Genomic DNA, 13,396 nt, shown 5'->3' on the forward strand with positions numbered 1-13,396 from the left:
CCGGTTTGCTAATGGAGCTTAGAAATGCAAAGTTGCGGGCAGATGAAGAGAATGCTTGCCACTGTCCTGCCGGTGCAGATGCGGACTTTGGCGGGAGCCGTTGAAGCCTGCAACAAGCCGTTTACCGATTTCCTCTCCCTCACCGTTTTCTGCCCTTCCTCCGGCCGCGTTGTTCTGCGGCCAGTGTTGCTGGTGGTGGCCCTGGGACAGGGCCGGAGCTGCGCGGCTCTGCTCGCCCGACTGCCAGGGGTTGGTTCTTTCCTCATGGGTCAGGGGTGCGGGAATTTTTGGACGCAGCCATGATCCAACCTGGCGGAGTTGCGCTGGCGGCACCGGGAATCTTCCCTTGTCCCAGCCGGTGCCGTCGGTTCCCACGGGCGTGGCGCGGTCCTGGGGCGTACTCTTCGTCCCCGCTTACCCGGCAGCAGCCCAGCTGGAAAATACCTGTTCGCTCTCTCTTGCTCGGGAATCCCTTCGGAAGTTTCCTGAGTATTGCTGGTGGCACTACAGACGGTGCCAGCGGAGTCTGTCCCCGCAGTCAGGAGCCTTCCCTGCCACTGGGTTTTTCCGTGCCGCGGGGGGCGGGCACCAGCGGGGGCTCTCCCGGCGCTTCTGCAAGCTCTGTGCAGCCGGCGACCTTCTGCGCTGGTGGACCTTGTCGCTCGGAGAAGAGGATGCTCCATGACCTGCGCTGCCCAGAGAAAGCAGCGAGTACCGGAGGGAGCAGAGCCCCGCAGTACGCGGCCTCCCTCGCGGACGCGGTCCGTCGGGCGGCGCTGGGCTGGTGAGGGCCCCGCCGGGGTGCTGTGGACGCTAGAGGGCGCTGTTGCTCTGCCGGCTGCCCCGCGGCCGGCTGCCCCTGTTCCCTCCTTCCCGCTGGGAAGCGCTGCCAAGGGAGCTGGCATTGAACCTTTCTCTATATCCTTTTTTTTTGGTCACCTTTTCTTAATTTTCAGTCAATTAAATTACGGTTAATATGTTTTAATAATGTTCACGTATACCATATGGCAGGCGATTTAAGGCTGAGGCTTATCATTACTGATGCAGTCATAAAGTTAATTCCTAATGCTTAAAAAGAAACTCTGCATTAATGAGTTTTACTATTTCACGGGTGACAGTTTAATTTCCCAGTGCCAATAAACATTTCCATTGAGTACACACTGCTTCCTAAATATTTAGGAGTCAATCTTTTTAAAGCGTAATGATCAATGATTTTATTATACTGTACAGATTTTACTTATTCATTGAGCAATGAATTAGCATGGAATCAGCCGTAAGTGCTTTCCCAGGAGCTGAGTGAAGGAGCCTGTGAATCTGTAATAGCTACAAGTTCCCTAGGAACCTTGTTAGGTTTGCATGTGAAGGTATCTGTGTGTGCGCATGGACCTCAGTAATTGCATCCAGTATGAAAATTCATCACCTTCTTAAATAAATCATCTCTGTATGCTGGAGCTCAGGGAAGCTGTGCTCCTTTCCTCAGTTTTGGGCTAAAAAAGCTTATATATGGGAAACAATATTCAATGTTATGTGCCTGTAAGTAGTATCCTGAAGTATATTTAAATGGCCGCATAAAACTGCCATTGCTTGTAAGGATTACTGAGCTCCTGGGTAGCCAGTAAACTTTTCAAAAGAAGTTACCAAATTCCCCAGATGGGAAGCCTGAGGGAGGCTGGTGCCAGAAGCTGGTCCTTGTATCTGAAAGCCAAAGAGCAAATAGAAAAGCATTGCTTCTGTGCCTTTGTCCGTTTGAACAGTTTGGCCTAAGGAATCGCATTCAGATGCGTGTATCAGTACATTTACCATGGCTGCAACAGCCTTGTTTCTGACAGGTTTTGCAAACAAGAACAGAACTGGGAACAGGATTTTCGGTGGCAAAGGAGTATGCTTCTGGGAGGAAGAATGGAACTTAGTTTTCTTCCTAATATTTAGCTTGTTGTTAATCTGTTGGGTTTTTTCTTGCTTCTAAATTAGGCTACTCTTAAAAATTATACTCCTCTCACTTAGTTCCTGTAAAGTAAAACCCTGAGAAAGTCAAAAGGTTCCCTACTGTTGAGATATTTGATTCCAATTTCCTCTTTGGTAATTGTTTTTATTTAAACAAAAAATTGTTAATCTGCTTTGAAACACAGCTGCAGCCTAGAGGTCAGTAGGCATCATTAGAAAGATCAAAATTAGCAAATGCTAGTAAACCAGAAGAAATTCCTCCCACTTTGCTTTCTGCAATATTTTATTGCATTAGGTAAATAGAGTGGCAGTAGGGTTTTTCTCCAGGATACTAATTACTAGAAAATGAATAAATGGCCATGTACATAACACTGGAAATGTGGTGCATATGATATCTGGGGGAACAGAAATGTCTACATTTATCAGGCAGACAAGAGGATACAAAGCCTTGCCTGCTATATAACAAATTAGTTGCCCTTTAGCAGCATGTTCTGTGATCTGGAAACATTAGCAGCTTTGGTAAGTCTGGACTTCCCATTGTTGAATGTATTTCTTTTTTCCCTCTTTTTTATTATTTTTTTTCCCTTTTGATTTAAAGCTGGAGAGAAGGAAATAGTGAAAATATGGCTAGTTTGCAGCTGTAGAAAAACACTGCAGGAGCATTCCCGGTTACTGATCCTCCACCTGGTTTGGTGGCATTTACCTTAGAAGTTTTTCCTTTTGTCATTTTGCACGTTGTGGTCTCCTCCCCCTTATTTATATCTTTCTTGATTGACTTTTATCGTTAAGGCTAGAAAGATGTAGCGCATTAAAACACCTCCTGGAGAAGTGGCCACTTCTAACTCCCATTGTGGAAGTTATGCTCAGAATGATTGTCTTTCTCTTTTGGAATACAGCCTTTTCCTCCTTCTACAGAATCAGTGCATTTATTATCCCAGCTCACTAGCACTTATTACCTGATTATGGGACTTTCAAACCTTGCACTCATATCTGGTCATGTGTATTAGTTGAAGCTGCAGAAATGCAACATGCAGTACAAATGGATCTCATGTTTAACTTATTAAAACACATGGTCAAAGTACAGTTCACTACTCTGCAGTAGATTTATATGTGGTCTTACAGAACATTGTCTTTAATAACTATTCAGTTAAAAGGTACCTGGTGCCTGTCTGTATTTCTGTTTATTTTGAAATGGGGAAAAAAATTAAGAAGACAACATTCCTTGGTTAAGGAAACTTTAGGCAATTAAAGTGTTCACTCTGATTTTGGTACTCGTCTGCAGTGATCTGAATTGATGGTAGCTGTGCAGGAGTCGGACAAGTATAAGTGGAAACTTACAGAGAATTTAATTCTGGGTACTTGAGGCCATCAAGATTAGTAGGTGTATCTGGGACTTGTAACAGCATGTATGAGACCTGTCGGGTCAGCAGTGGTAAAGACAAGGTCTCTTAAACAGTGACCTTTCTATCCATGTGGTCAGAAATACCACAGTAAGTTTTGAAGAGATCTGCTGAAATAGGTACAATATTGATCATCTGAGCTCAGTGTGTGGCTCATTTGCTTGCATGCTGAGTAAAGGGGGTCAGACAGACATCTGACTCTGGTACTTAAATGTTTTTTACAAGAGCATAGTTTTTAGACCTGCTTTCCTCTTTTTAGTTCCATACAGGGAGAAAAAAACCACAAATTTTAACGCTTTTTGTGCCTTCAGATGCAACAATGATACATATTAATGAGATTTGAGAGAGAGGCTGTGAATGACCCACTGCCGATCACTGTTGCTCTTGCACTGTCTGTCATTATCTAGCTTTCAATCAGTTTGACTCAACTAGCATTCCTTGACTTTGCATCGGTCTTAAAGCTGGTCTGGGCATGGACTACAGCAGTCCTTGGATTCTCCACCCCCTAGGCAGATGGCATTGCCAGCTAACAGGAATCTCTCCAGGGTTATTATCTCAGTACCAAGTCTGCTTGGATTTTTTTTATTTTCCTCTGTTTTCTTAATGTCATGCAAATGCAGCAGGATTTTTTATATAAGTTAACAGCAAGAACAAATTGTTTTGTTTTCAAATGTGCTGGTACATTTGTACAAAGTATAGACTTCAAATGGAAAATATGGTGATTCTGGGTAGAACAACACACTTGTGAAGCTCTTCCAGCACATGGCATGTACAGGCTTCTGCCAGCACCCCAGCAAATGTAGGACTGACTGTTTTTTAACCACTGTAATGATTCCTTTACCAATTGGAAACTTCAGCAGTGTGTCATAAGCAAGCCTGGAGGTAGATTGTCACCCTGGTTGCACATTTAAGTATCTAAAACGATTCCTTTGTGATAAATTGGGTTGATCCCATATGGTGTGATCATGTTCCATTCTCTGTTATTAGTTTATATCCATATTTGTCCTGTAATGGTTTCTAAGTCTGTAGATGGCTCCCCATTTCCTTTTCCCCTCACTCTTTTTTCTCTGCTGCTATTTGAAGCAAGTGGAATTTGGGTAGCTGGATACTGAAATGAGTAAAAATCTGAAGGCAGTGGGAGTGTGGGATAAAATTTATTTATTTTTTTGCCCCCAAAATGCATTTTCTATGAATGTGACAAACTTCCGCTCACTTGACAAAGTTGAACTTTCTCACCCTCCCTGCCCCTCCCATTCTGAAAGGGATGAGAATGGGAGAAACACAGAACTGCAGGCATATCTGCCAGCATCACGTGTGACAGAGGCTCTGTAGATGCATCTGCTTTCCCTTAGCCTACCAGCCCCCAGAGTCCTACCAAGTGTTTGGGGGAGAGGGATGTCTGTATAGGGCACCAGGTAATCTGCTGTACTCATTTTTAAAATAACTGATTCTGCTGGCTTTTTCTGCTCCCAAAGGTAGGGGAAATACAGTCTGGTCCTGCATCATTCACTTTTTCAGACTGCTGCTGTCTTACTGGCAAAAGGGCTACATTTTCATCTGTAGAATCTGGTTCTTGCTGGGTCTATCCAGAAAAGAAGGGTGCAAAAGAGAAAATAACTGCTTGAATGTTTTATTTCTCCTCAGTAAGAGGGACATGGACTGATTTGGGTTTCTTCATTCTTAACTAAGTTGTCTCTACTTAAACAGAGCAAGAGGGGAAAAGAATAGTATAATTCTGATGTAATGAAAATTTAAAATTCCAAGCGATTCTTAGAGGCTTTGAGTGCATCACTTGGTAAAGCTGGAAGCATCAGCAGACCTATTAGCATGTCTCTGTAGAGTCAGAACAAAACAAGATTTTTTTTTTTGTGCACAGCACTGGACTGATATAATTGATAATTAATTTCCTTGTATTAATCTTGTATCTAAATTTTCTAATTGCCCTCTGCAGATTCTTGTGGGCTGATAATACCATCTGCTCACTGAATCAGTGCAGCTGAGGATGTTTTAAATTATGAAAACAATGCAATATAGAATATAGAAGAAAAAGAGATGCTAAAACACTTATTTGTTTTTAATTAATTGCTTTAGTAAGCAGTTAAAAAAATGTAGTTCTTAGTGTGGTGATGTAACTGCCTTTCTAAATAAATATGCAAAAAGTATTTCAGATTTTGGCTTGCATTTGCTCCAAAAATAAAGTAGCTTAGTAAGAGAGCATGAAGCCATTTGCAAATGTTATGAAGGGTCTTTCCTGATCTATATTCCAGGTGAGGAAATCCCATTTTTCTGTGGTTTGCCTCTGCAGGATAGTAGCTCTTTCTCTGTATTCTTACAAACATATGTTAGGACATAGATAACTTGGTTCATTTCCTAAAAGAGTTTGTGCTCAGAGATTGTCAACACAGGTTCTGAATAAAGCAGTGGAAGCCTGTATGAACTTACCCATTTACAATACTAAACAGGTATTTTAGTACTGGTTGGTTCAATTATTATTGTAGTTTGAGTTTGTAACCTGTGAATTAAAAGCTTAAGAGTTGATTTTTTGAATGTACAATTGTAGTACTTTAGCTGAAAATAAGATACAGAGTTCAGAGGGACAGAAGGATTTTTCTAGGGTAATGATAGCTTTTATTTTATCCTGTGTTTCTTTACCGTAATAAGGAACTCATCAGTGTTCAACCTCTCAGTCTCCAATACGTCCTCAGAGGTGTCAACCTGCATAGGCATTGAATATCCCTAAATATCATATGTGTGCTACAGACAGGACAACAGGATGTGGTGAGTTCATAGACATCGTTGCTAAAAATTTTTTTTTCTTCCATGCTTGAAGTAGTCTGTGGAAGTAATTTTGAAAGATATGCTTGTTCTGCTCCTTGTTAGACACTATATGTGTATTTGGTGATTGCTTCCTGGTTGGGCAGAAGGTTTTAGTGTTAGAAAGGACAAGAAATTATTCAAATGGCAGAAGCGACACAGTCTCCTTCTGTGTCAGTGACAGCAGATCAGCGTAATTTTCTTCCTAATCATATGCATGTGCCAAATCAGACAGAGGAGTCAGACTTTGAGTCGGACCCCTGTGAGGTGATGTGTCACAGACCGGAGGGAGTTTCTGGTGAACCAGGGTGAAAATGGGGGTTTAGGTGAACTAGTAGGTTTTTCCCTCAGCTTGAGTCTAATTGAAACTTGAGTTTGGATTACAGCTATTTGATTATTTCTGTTTTGTCATGAATGGTGGTTACTTAAGTTAGCTGGATTTAAAGTAACATTAACCAACAGCACTGATTAAAGATTTGGAGGTTGTTTCAGATCCAGAATTGTGTTGGTGTGCTTGTATTGTGCCTGGGGAGTCTAGATTCCTGACCACAGAGGCTGGCTTATCAACGGGTTGGATGTAGGTGCTGGAGACTTGCTAGAAATAGTCTCTGTGACTTCCCTCCTGTCATGGTCAACATCAGACACATTACACTGGTGATTAGCTAATAACAGGCCAACATTGTCCATGCTGGACAGCACACCCCAAATTTGAGGTTAAGGGATATCTTTAATGAGCATCACTTACTGGTGGAGAATTGATTCAGAGAAGCCCTGTGGAGAAGGACTTGGGGGTGTTGGTTGATGAGGAAATCAACATGAGCCAGCAGTGTCCGCTCGCAGCCCAGAAAGCCAACCGTATTCTGGGCTGCATCAAAAGGAGTGTGACCAGCAGGTCCAAGGAGATGATCCTGCCCCTCCACTCTGCTCTAGTGAGACCTCACTTGGAGCACTGTGTACAGTTCTGGTGTCCTCAACATAAAAAGGACATGGAACTGTTGGAACAAGTCCAGGTGAGGGCCATGAGGATGATCAGGGGACTGGAGCACCTCCCATATGAAGACAGGCTGAGAAAGTTGGGGCTGTTCAGCCTGGAGAAGAGAAGGCTGCGTGGAGACCTCATAGCAGCCTTCCAGTATCTGAAGGGGGCCTACAGAGATGCTGGGGAGGGACTATTTGTTAGGGACTGTAGTGATAGGACAAGGGGTAATGGGTTGAAACTTAAACAGCAGAGGTTTAGATTGGATATAAGGAAGAAATTCTTTACTGTTAGGGTGGTGAGGTACTGGAATGGGTTGCCCAGGGAGGTAGTGAATGCTCCATCCCTGGCGGTGTTCAAGACCAAGTTGGACAGAGCCTTGGGTGCCATGGTCTAATGTCAGGTATCCCTGTCCAGAACTAGGTGATCTTAAGATCCTTTCCAGTCCTAACCTTTCTATGATTCTACATGGATTCCCAAGAGCCGTAACAAGGAAAAGCTAACTTTGTAATTGCTCATTCTATGACATTCTAGACTATAAAAGGTTTTTAACGGCCGGTGTTAATGTACTCTTTTCCAAACTGTTAATTGCCTGGGATTGTGTGATCTTTATGGGGTAAAAGATCATAGCATTGCAGTGGGACACACTGGACTCCTTTCAGCCCAGTACCTAGAAGTATTCAAAAAGTATTCAGCAACAGTAGAAACTGCAATGAATAACTATGGTATCATTCTGGGGAATGCTTCCCTTTTGACATTGGTAATTAGAGTTTAGCATAGAGCTCTGATGCATGAAACAGAGCGGTATTCAATACTAACCATTGTGGCACAGTAGCAATTGGTTTGGAAAGGAAATAAATGTGTTTTCATTCTCTGTTTTATCGTGTGTATTGTGAAGGACGAGTGTTGGCCCATAGGAATTCTGGAGCATAAATTTTTCTTCTAAAACTATTCAGTGTACTTTGTTGCCAATATAGTAGCAAATAATAATAATTTTCAAATGGGTAGCATCCTTTCTTCATTCCCAGCTGGGCAATAAGGAGCTGATAAATGCTGTGCTGCCTGTATAAGAATTGGCACATTCCATTTACTTCTGCTTTAAATGGTGAGGCATTGTTCCTCAGTGACAATGGTTCTTCAATGATGACAGCTTGTCAGCAGTCCAGTAACAGAGACAAATACCTTGTGATCTATGTCACCAGTGACATAGCTGTTGTCATTCCCATATTAGTTCGGTGGTGTCTCTATATGTTTGGGCCTAAATTACTCCCATTTCTGATGTAGATGCTATGAACCATTGCTCTCTGTCCTCCTTCCAGGTCATGAAAACAACCTACTGAGATTAATAAGGCCATTTTCTTCTTTCCTTTTATGCAAATTTATCACTGGAGCAGGAGGGAAAATGTAATTGTTTTTTTTTTTTTTATTAGAGAATAGGTGTGTGTCTGTAAATAAGGAAAGAAGCAGGCAATGGAGTCTGTTCTGTGTAGGTGAAGAAGGGAAGTCACAAAGGTTCTTCTTCCAGCTTCCCATTACTAGTAGCAGCTTCCTAATTTCCTTTCACTCAACGAGGAGGTCTGAATTAATCGGCCAAGTGAGTCATCAGTGAACCGTTAGGAGTAACACATTCATTTGTAATAATCAGGATTGATTTATGAATAGGACAAAAGGGACTAAATATGTTATGAAAATTCATGTTGTAGATTTCCCCCCCGATGAATAATTCATTGTCTAGTATCCATGAAAACAAAAACAGTGTGCACATAAGAACCCATTAAACAAGTTAATCCCACAAATGGCTGAACACAGAGAAAATCAGCTTTTGTTTTAAAAGGTAGATTTACTCAAATCTTCTCTAATTTGATTTGCCAGTGGGGTATAATTTAAATCAAACAAGTTAGCAGCACTACTTGCTATATGAAGGTTAAATATTGAATAGATTATGAGCAATGCCTGCCCCACAGGATTATGAGCTAAGGCGTTCTCTACAGTGCAGGGAGTAAGCTAAACCAAAGAGAACCTGCAGGAAAAATGGAGCTTCTGTTCAGAGGATATGGTGCTCTAAAGCTGGCGTTGGGAGCACTTTAACTGCACCTATTCTACCTAAAATTTGGGGAACTACCTCTGTGAGTAATGATAGCATCATTTTAGAAGCCGTAAGGGATCGTGGTCTTCCCATGGTCTCTACATGTCTGTGAATATGCCCACAGTGAGTATCTCCTAGCCAGAGCAAATGCTCTGGAACATGCAGGGTGCGGTGTACTCAGATAATCTGGATTGGCATTTACCCATCTGCTCCTGGGCTGTCATGTTAGTAGGAGGGGAGCATTCGTACCTCTGCATACACTGGTCCTTCAGAAGAGCTAAAATGTTTTGTCTAAGGCTACCTAGGAAGTTTCTGAAAAAGAATAGTAACTTGGATATAATAGATTCTAGATGGACACTCTATGCTTATGCTGCCCTACCCTTGATACAATTGCTTACTTGGACATGAAACAGGGAAGCAGATATAAGGGAGAAGAGAAACCTTGGAGAGAACTGTGACACTGGATTTCTTCCTACTTGCTCCACTGAAATTTAGAGGGGTTTGTTGCTTTATTTTTTTTTTTAATTTTGTATCAAAATAGTGTACATTTTAATTTCAGAGGAAGAATCTCCTTCAGCAAACCCCAGCAAGATTTAACAGCTATGGCATTTTTCACAGAGACTGTTTGTTTGTAAAAGAAAATGAAAATTTGATGAATTTCAATCAGATGTAGCTTTCAGCATTCAAATATTTATAGATTATCAAATTCCCTTTTCCCAGCTCTGCTTATTAACTGCAGAGCTAATCTTATATGTATTAATTCTCATTATTTTTGGACAGGTATCCACTGAATTCTTGTGCAGATTTCATTTCATCTAGGACCCAGTCTAAACTTCCTGAAAATGAAGTGAATGACTTGAATTTCAGGTCATCTTTTCCTCATAATGCTGTTCCTCCAGTGTGTAAAATCCTTGTTAATGTTCTCCTGTGAATTTTATTTTCCTTAAAACTTGTCTGACAGTGTATGCAATACAAGGTGTGTTTCTACTGTCAGTATGAAAAACTTTATTTTCCTGATGGTTGCCGGTCCTTTTGAATACATCATATTGGAATGCACTGGGCTGCTTTTCTGTCATATTCTATGCGAACCTTGTATCTGACTTATTAACAATAGAATGAGTTGAAGCTGCACACCCTTTAGCATTCTTTGTATTTCATCATTAGTTATACTGTTTCTTGGATCCTCCTTTTCTGTTTAGTTAAGGTGAATATGGCCATTATAACATATAATTAAATTGTGACGATAACTGTTTGCAAGCATTAAAGAAAACATTTTAAATGCTCTGAAAAACTGATAGTCGAAGGGTATTCCTGGCTATCTTTCTTGAGCTCGCATTACTGGTATTTCTGGGTGGGTAGATGAAAGCTTGTTTCAGACTGGAAAACATAGCTAGCTTTCTGCTAGTAATATTAGGTATGTGAGATTGTTCATGACAGTGTATGAAAGTCTGCATAGACACATTTAAAGAAATAAAATCCCCCTTTTTTTCCCCATCCATATCTTCTACCTCTGAAGAAATGCGTTAAGTACTTTTGTTTATTTTCTGGCCTGTTTTCCTGTTGAAGAACTACTATATGATTTCTGTGCTCTAGGAAAGCCAACCAGAGTTTGGCTCTGGCATTCATGTGAAGCATGTAGGCTGGAATCAGATACTATGGGGATGAAAGGATGAACTGAATCAGGGTGAAAATCAGTATTAGTAATTCCTGAGTTGCAAATTTTCCTAAAGTTGCTAGTATTTAAATTTAACATTCTAACTAAACCTTAGGTCTGTTTGCAAATTATAAACACTTCACTTTTTAAAATCTCATCTGGTAGTTGGTACTGTTCTTTGGGGCCTCCTCCAAAGAGGCTGCACATGAGTAAAAGGTTTTTTTGTGGTTTTTTTTTGTTTTTTTTTTTTTCTGTTTTTTTTTTTTTTTTTTTTTTACTGCATCATTATGAGTTTGCACACTCAATTTCATCAGTGAATGTTTGCAAAAGCCCAAAATATTTTCCACAGAAGCATCTGAGATGTGCTTCTCATTTGTACTTTTGATCAGGAGCTGTGATTGACTTTGTTGGGCAAGGTCAACCAGTATGAAGGAAGTGGCCTACTTTCTTGAGACTTCAGCAGAAGAGATAGAAAAAAGATCTGCTTGCTAAATCAGAAGTCATTTACCACTTCAGCTTATGGAAGGAGGTATCAACCACCATGACTCATTTCACAGCAAATAGTTATTTTACTTGCTCTGACAGGCTTTACCCAAACCCCACCAATTCTGTCCCTGGGTGGGACATCTATGATTTGTGTGAATTAAATAAGGAACTCCTGATGTGACATCCTTTCTCTGATTGCGAGCAGACAGTGAGTCAGAGCTATAACAGAACAGATTTTCTCCCTGCCCTCTCCCCCTGCCACCTTAGTATCTGATTTATAGTGCCTGGGTTGTTTTTGCGGTTTGTAGTGTTTTGCAGTTTTTTTGCAACTTCATCTAATTAGCACAGGCAGTGGGGTCAGTATTCTCACACCTGACAGACTTTACAAGGGCACACCACAATTACAACTGCAGTCATGTTTTTTCTTATGCACTGAAAAATGTAGCATGGGAAAATTACCATAAAACTCTTGAGTGTCAGGATGAAATTGTGGGTGTTAGAGGAGAGGCACCATTTTCACATTTGCAGTGTCTGGATTTGATGTCTGGCTTTCTGAAAGTTTTCCGGGGCACAGTTAGGTGAAGTGTTTAATTGCTTTGAGCTTATCTGGTTTATCTTATTAAGGCTAAGCATTCATCTCTTCTAGTGTATGCAGACATCTAACTACATGGGTCAGAAGGAAGCCCTTATGCTAGGCAGTGACTTAATAGAAGCAATAATGCTATTATGACAGTTTTAAAAGTACTAACTGCATCAATGAATAAAGGACTATCTAAACCACTGTGATTATGCTGGCTCTCCCTGGTGATTTCCTTAGTGGTCTATGTGCAGCAACTTTTACAATTTTTATGTAAACCTATACAGTCTTCAATATGAAAGCTATGGGTTGGTTGGCTGTGAGCCAGGAAAAGAGGAAAAATTCTTTTAGCACGGTGCCTTTCCAGTCCTTCCTATATGGCACATGGGTAGAGCTAACTTGCATTTCCCTATGATTGTGTGATGGAAATGGTGCATTCATGTTAAGGTAGAGAATGATAACTTATGACTATAAAAAAAACATCCTGAGATAGGCAAGAGAACTGCACAAGAGAAGAGTTATTCCCTTTTATTTCTTGCATTAAGGGAAACTATAATCTTAGTTTAGAGGAAATTTAGAACAAATCTATAAAGTCATGTTCAAGCTAAGCTTTGTAAATTCCAAGACAGGCACTTAATTCAGTGTTCAGGCAGGGATAAAAACAGTTCACAGCTGGAAATGCCTGTTCTTCTCTTCCATGAGATGCACAGAGAAGGGTAATTGATTTAGACTCCTTCGGGGTAGGAATGGGTTTTCTATGTTAGTAAGTGTGAAGCACAAGGTCTTCATCCTAGTGGGAGGATATTTTCATGCAAGTGATGACAACAGTGAAGTTTCTGTTCTGAAGGCTATGTATGAATGCAAATGCATCTGCTTCTTCATCATATTTGTATGTCAATGACTGGTGGCAGTCTTGATGTCTAGGAAATAGCTAGTTTGATGAGAACAGGCAGACCATTCTAGTCTGAGAATAGTAAAGAATCCTTCAGCCCTCAAAGAATTAAATTTTTTTTGGAATAGCACTTAGCTGAGAAACTCACTAAGCTGATAGTAAAGGTAGCAAAGTTTAGTTCCTCTTAGCTACACGCAATGTATGTATACTTGTAGGTTTTCTTCAATTAGGAAATGATGGTGATGGGAAACCCCTCCTCCTTTCCATGTAACTTACTTTTGAGCATAAATATGTGAAAGAAGGCGGATGTCGCTCATGATACTTCAAAGCACTATTTTAATCAGCAAGTCTATTCATTTAATTGAATCTCTTCTTGTGTGAAGCAGAGTACCCAAGAGAATCTGAGGCTAGTACTAGTATGCTCAAAGCCAAATAAACCATATGATCATCCCAATCCATGATAGTTTTGTTAGAGTGATTGAAAGCTGCTTCCTGTAATATTCTTACCTATACTAGCAAATAAATCTTATGCTTATACTTAGTGTACATATATGAATAAACAGTACA

The 13,396-nt window shown here is 40.7% G+C and overlaps 1 protein-coding gene across 1 annotated transcript in view; it reads left to right on the top strand.

The window, feature by feature from the left end:
• Positions 1-2,430: 2,430 nt before the first annotated feature.
• The window catches only part of CNTNAP5 (contactin associated protein family member 5), a 295,407-nt gene continuing 284,441 nt past the window's right edge, over positions 2,431-13,396 (top strand). The window contains exon 1 of the mRNA XM_031053410.2: positions 2,431-2,463. Coding sequence (XP_030909270.1) covers positions 2,431-2,463 — 33 coding nt within the window. The remainder of the gene's footprint in view (positions 2,464-13,396) is intronic.

Source organism: Melopsittacus undulatus, chromosome 4 (genome assembly GCF_012275295.1).
Source record: "Melopsittacus undulatus isolate bMelUnd1 chromosome 4, bMelUnd1.mat.Z, whole genome shotgun sequence".
In the NCBI taxonomy this organism is placed as follows: Eukaryota; Metazoa; Chordata; class Aves; order Psittaciformes; family Psittaculidae; genus Melopsittacus; species Melopsittacus undulatus.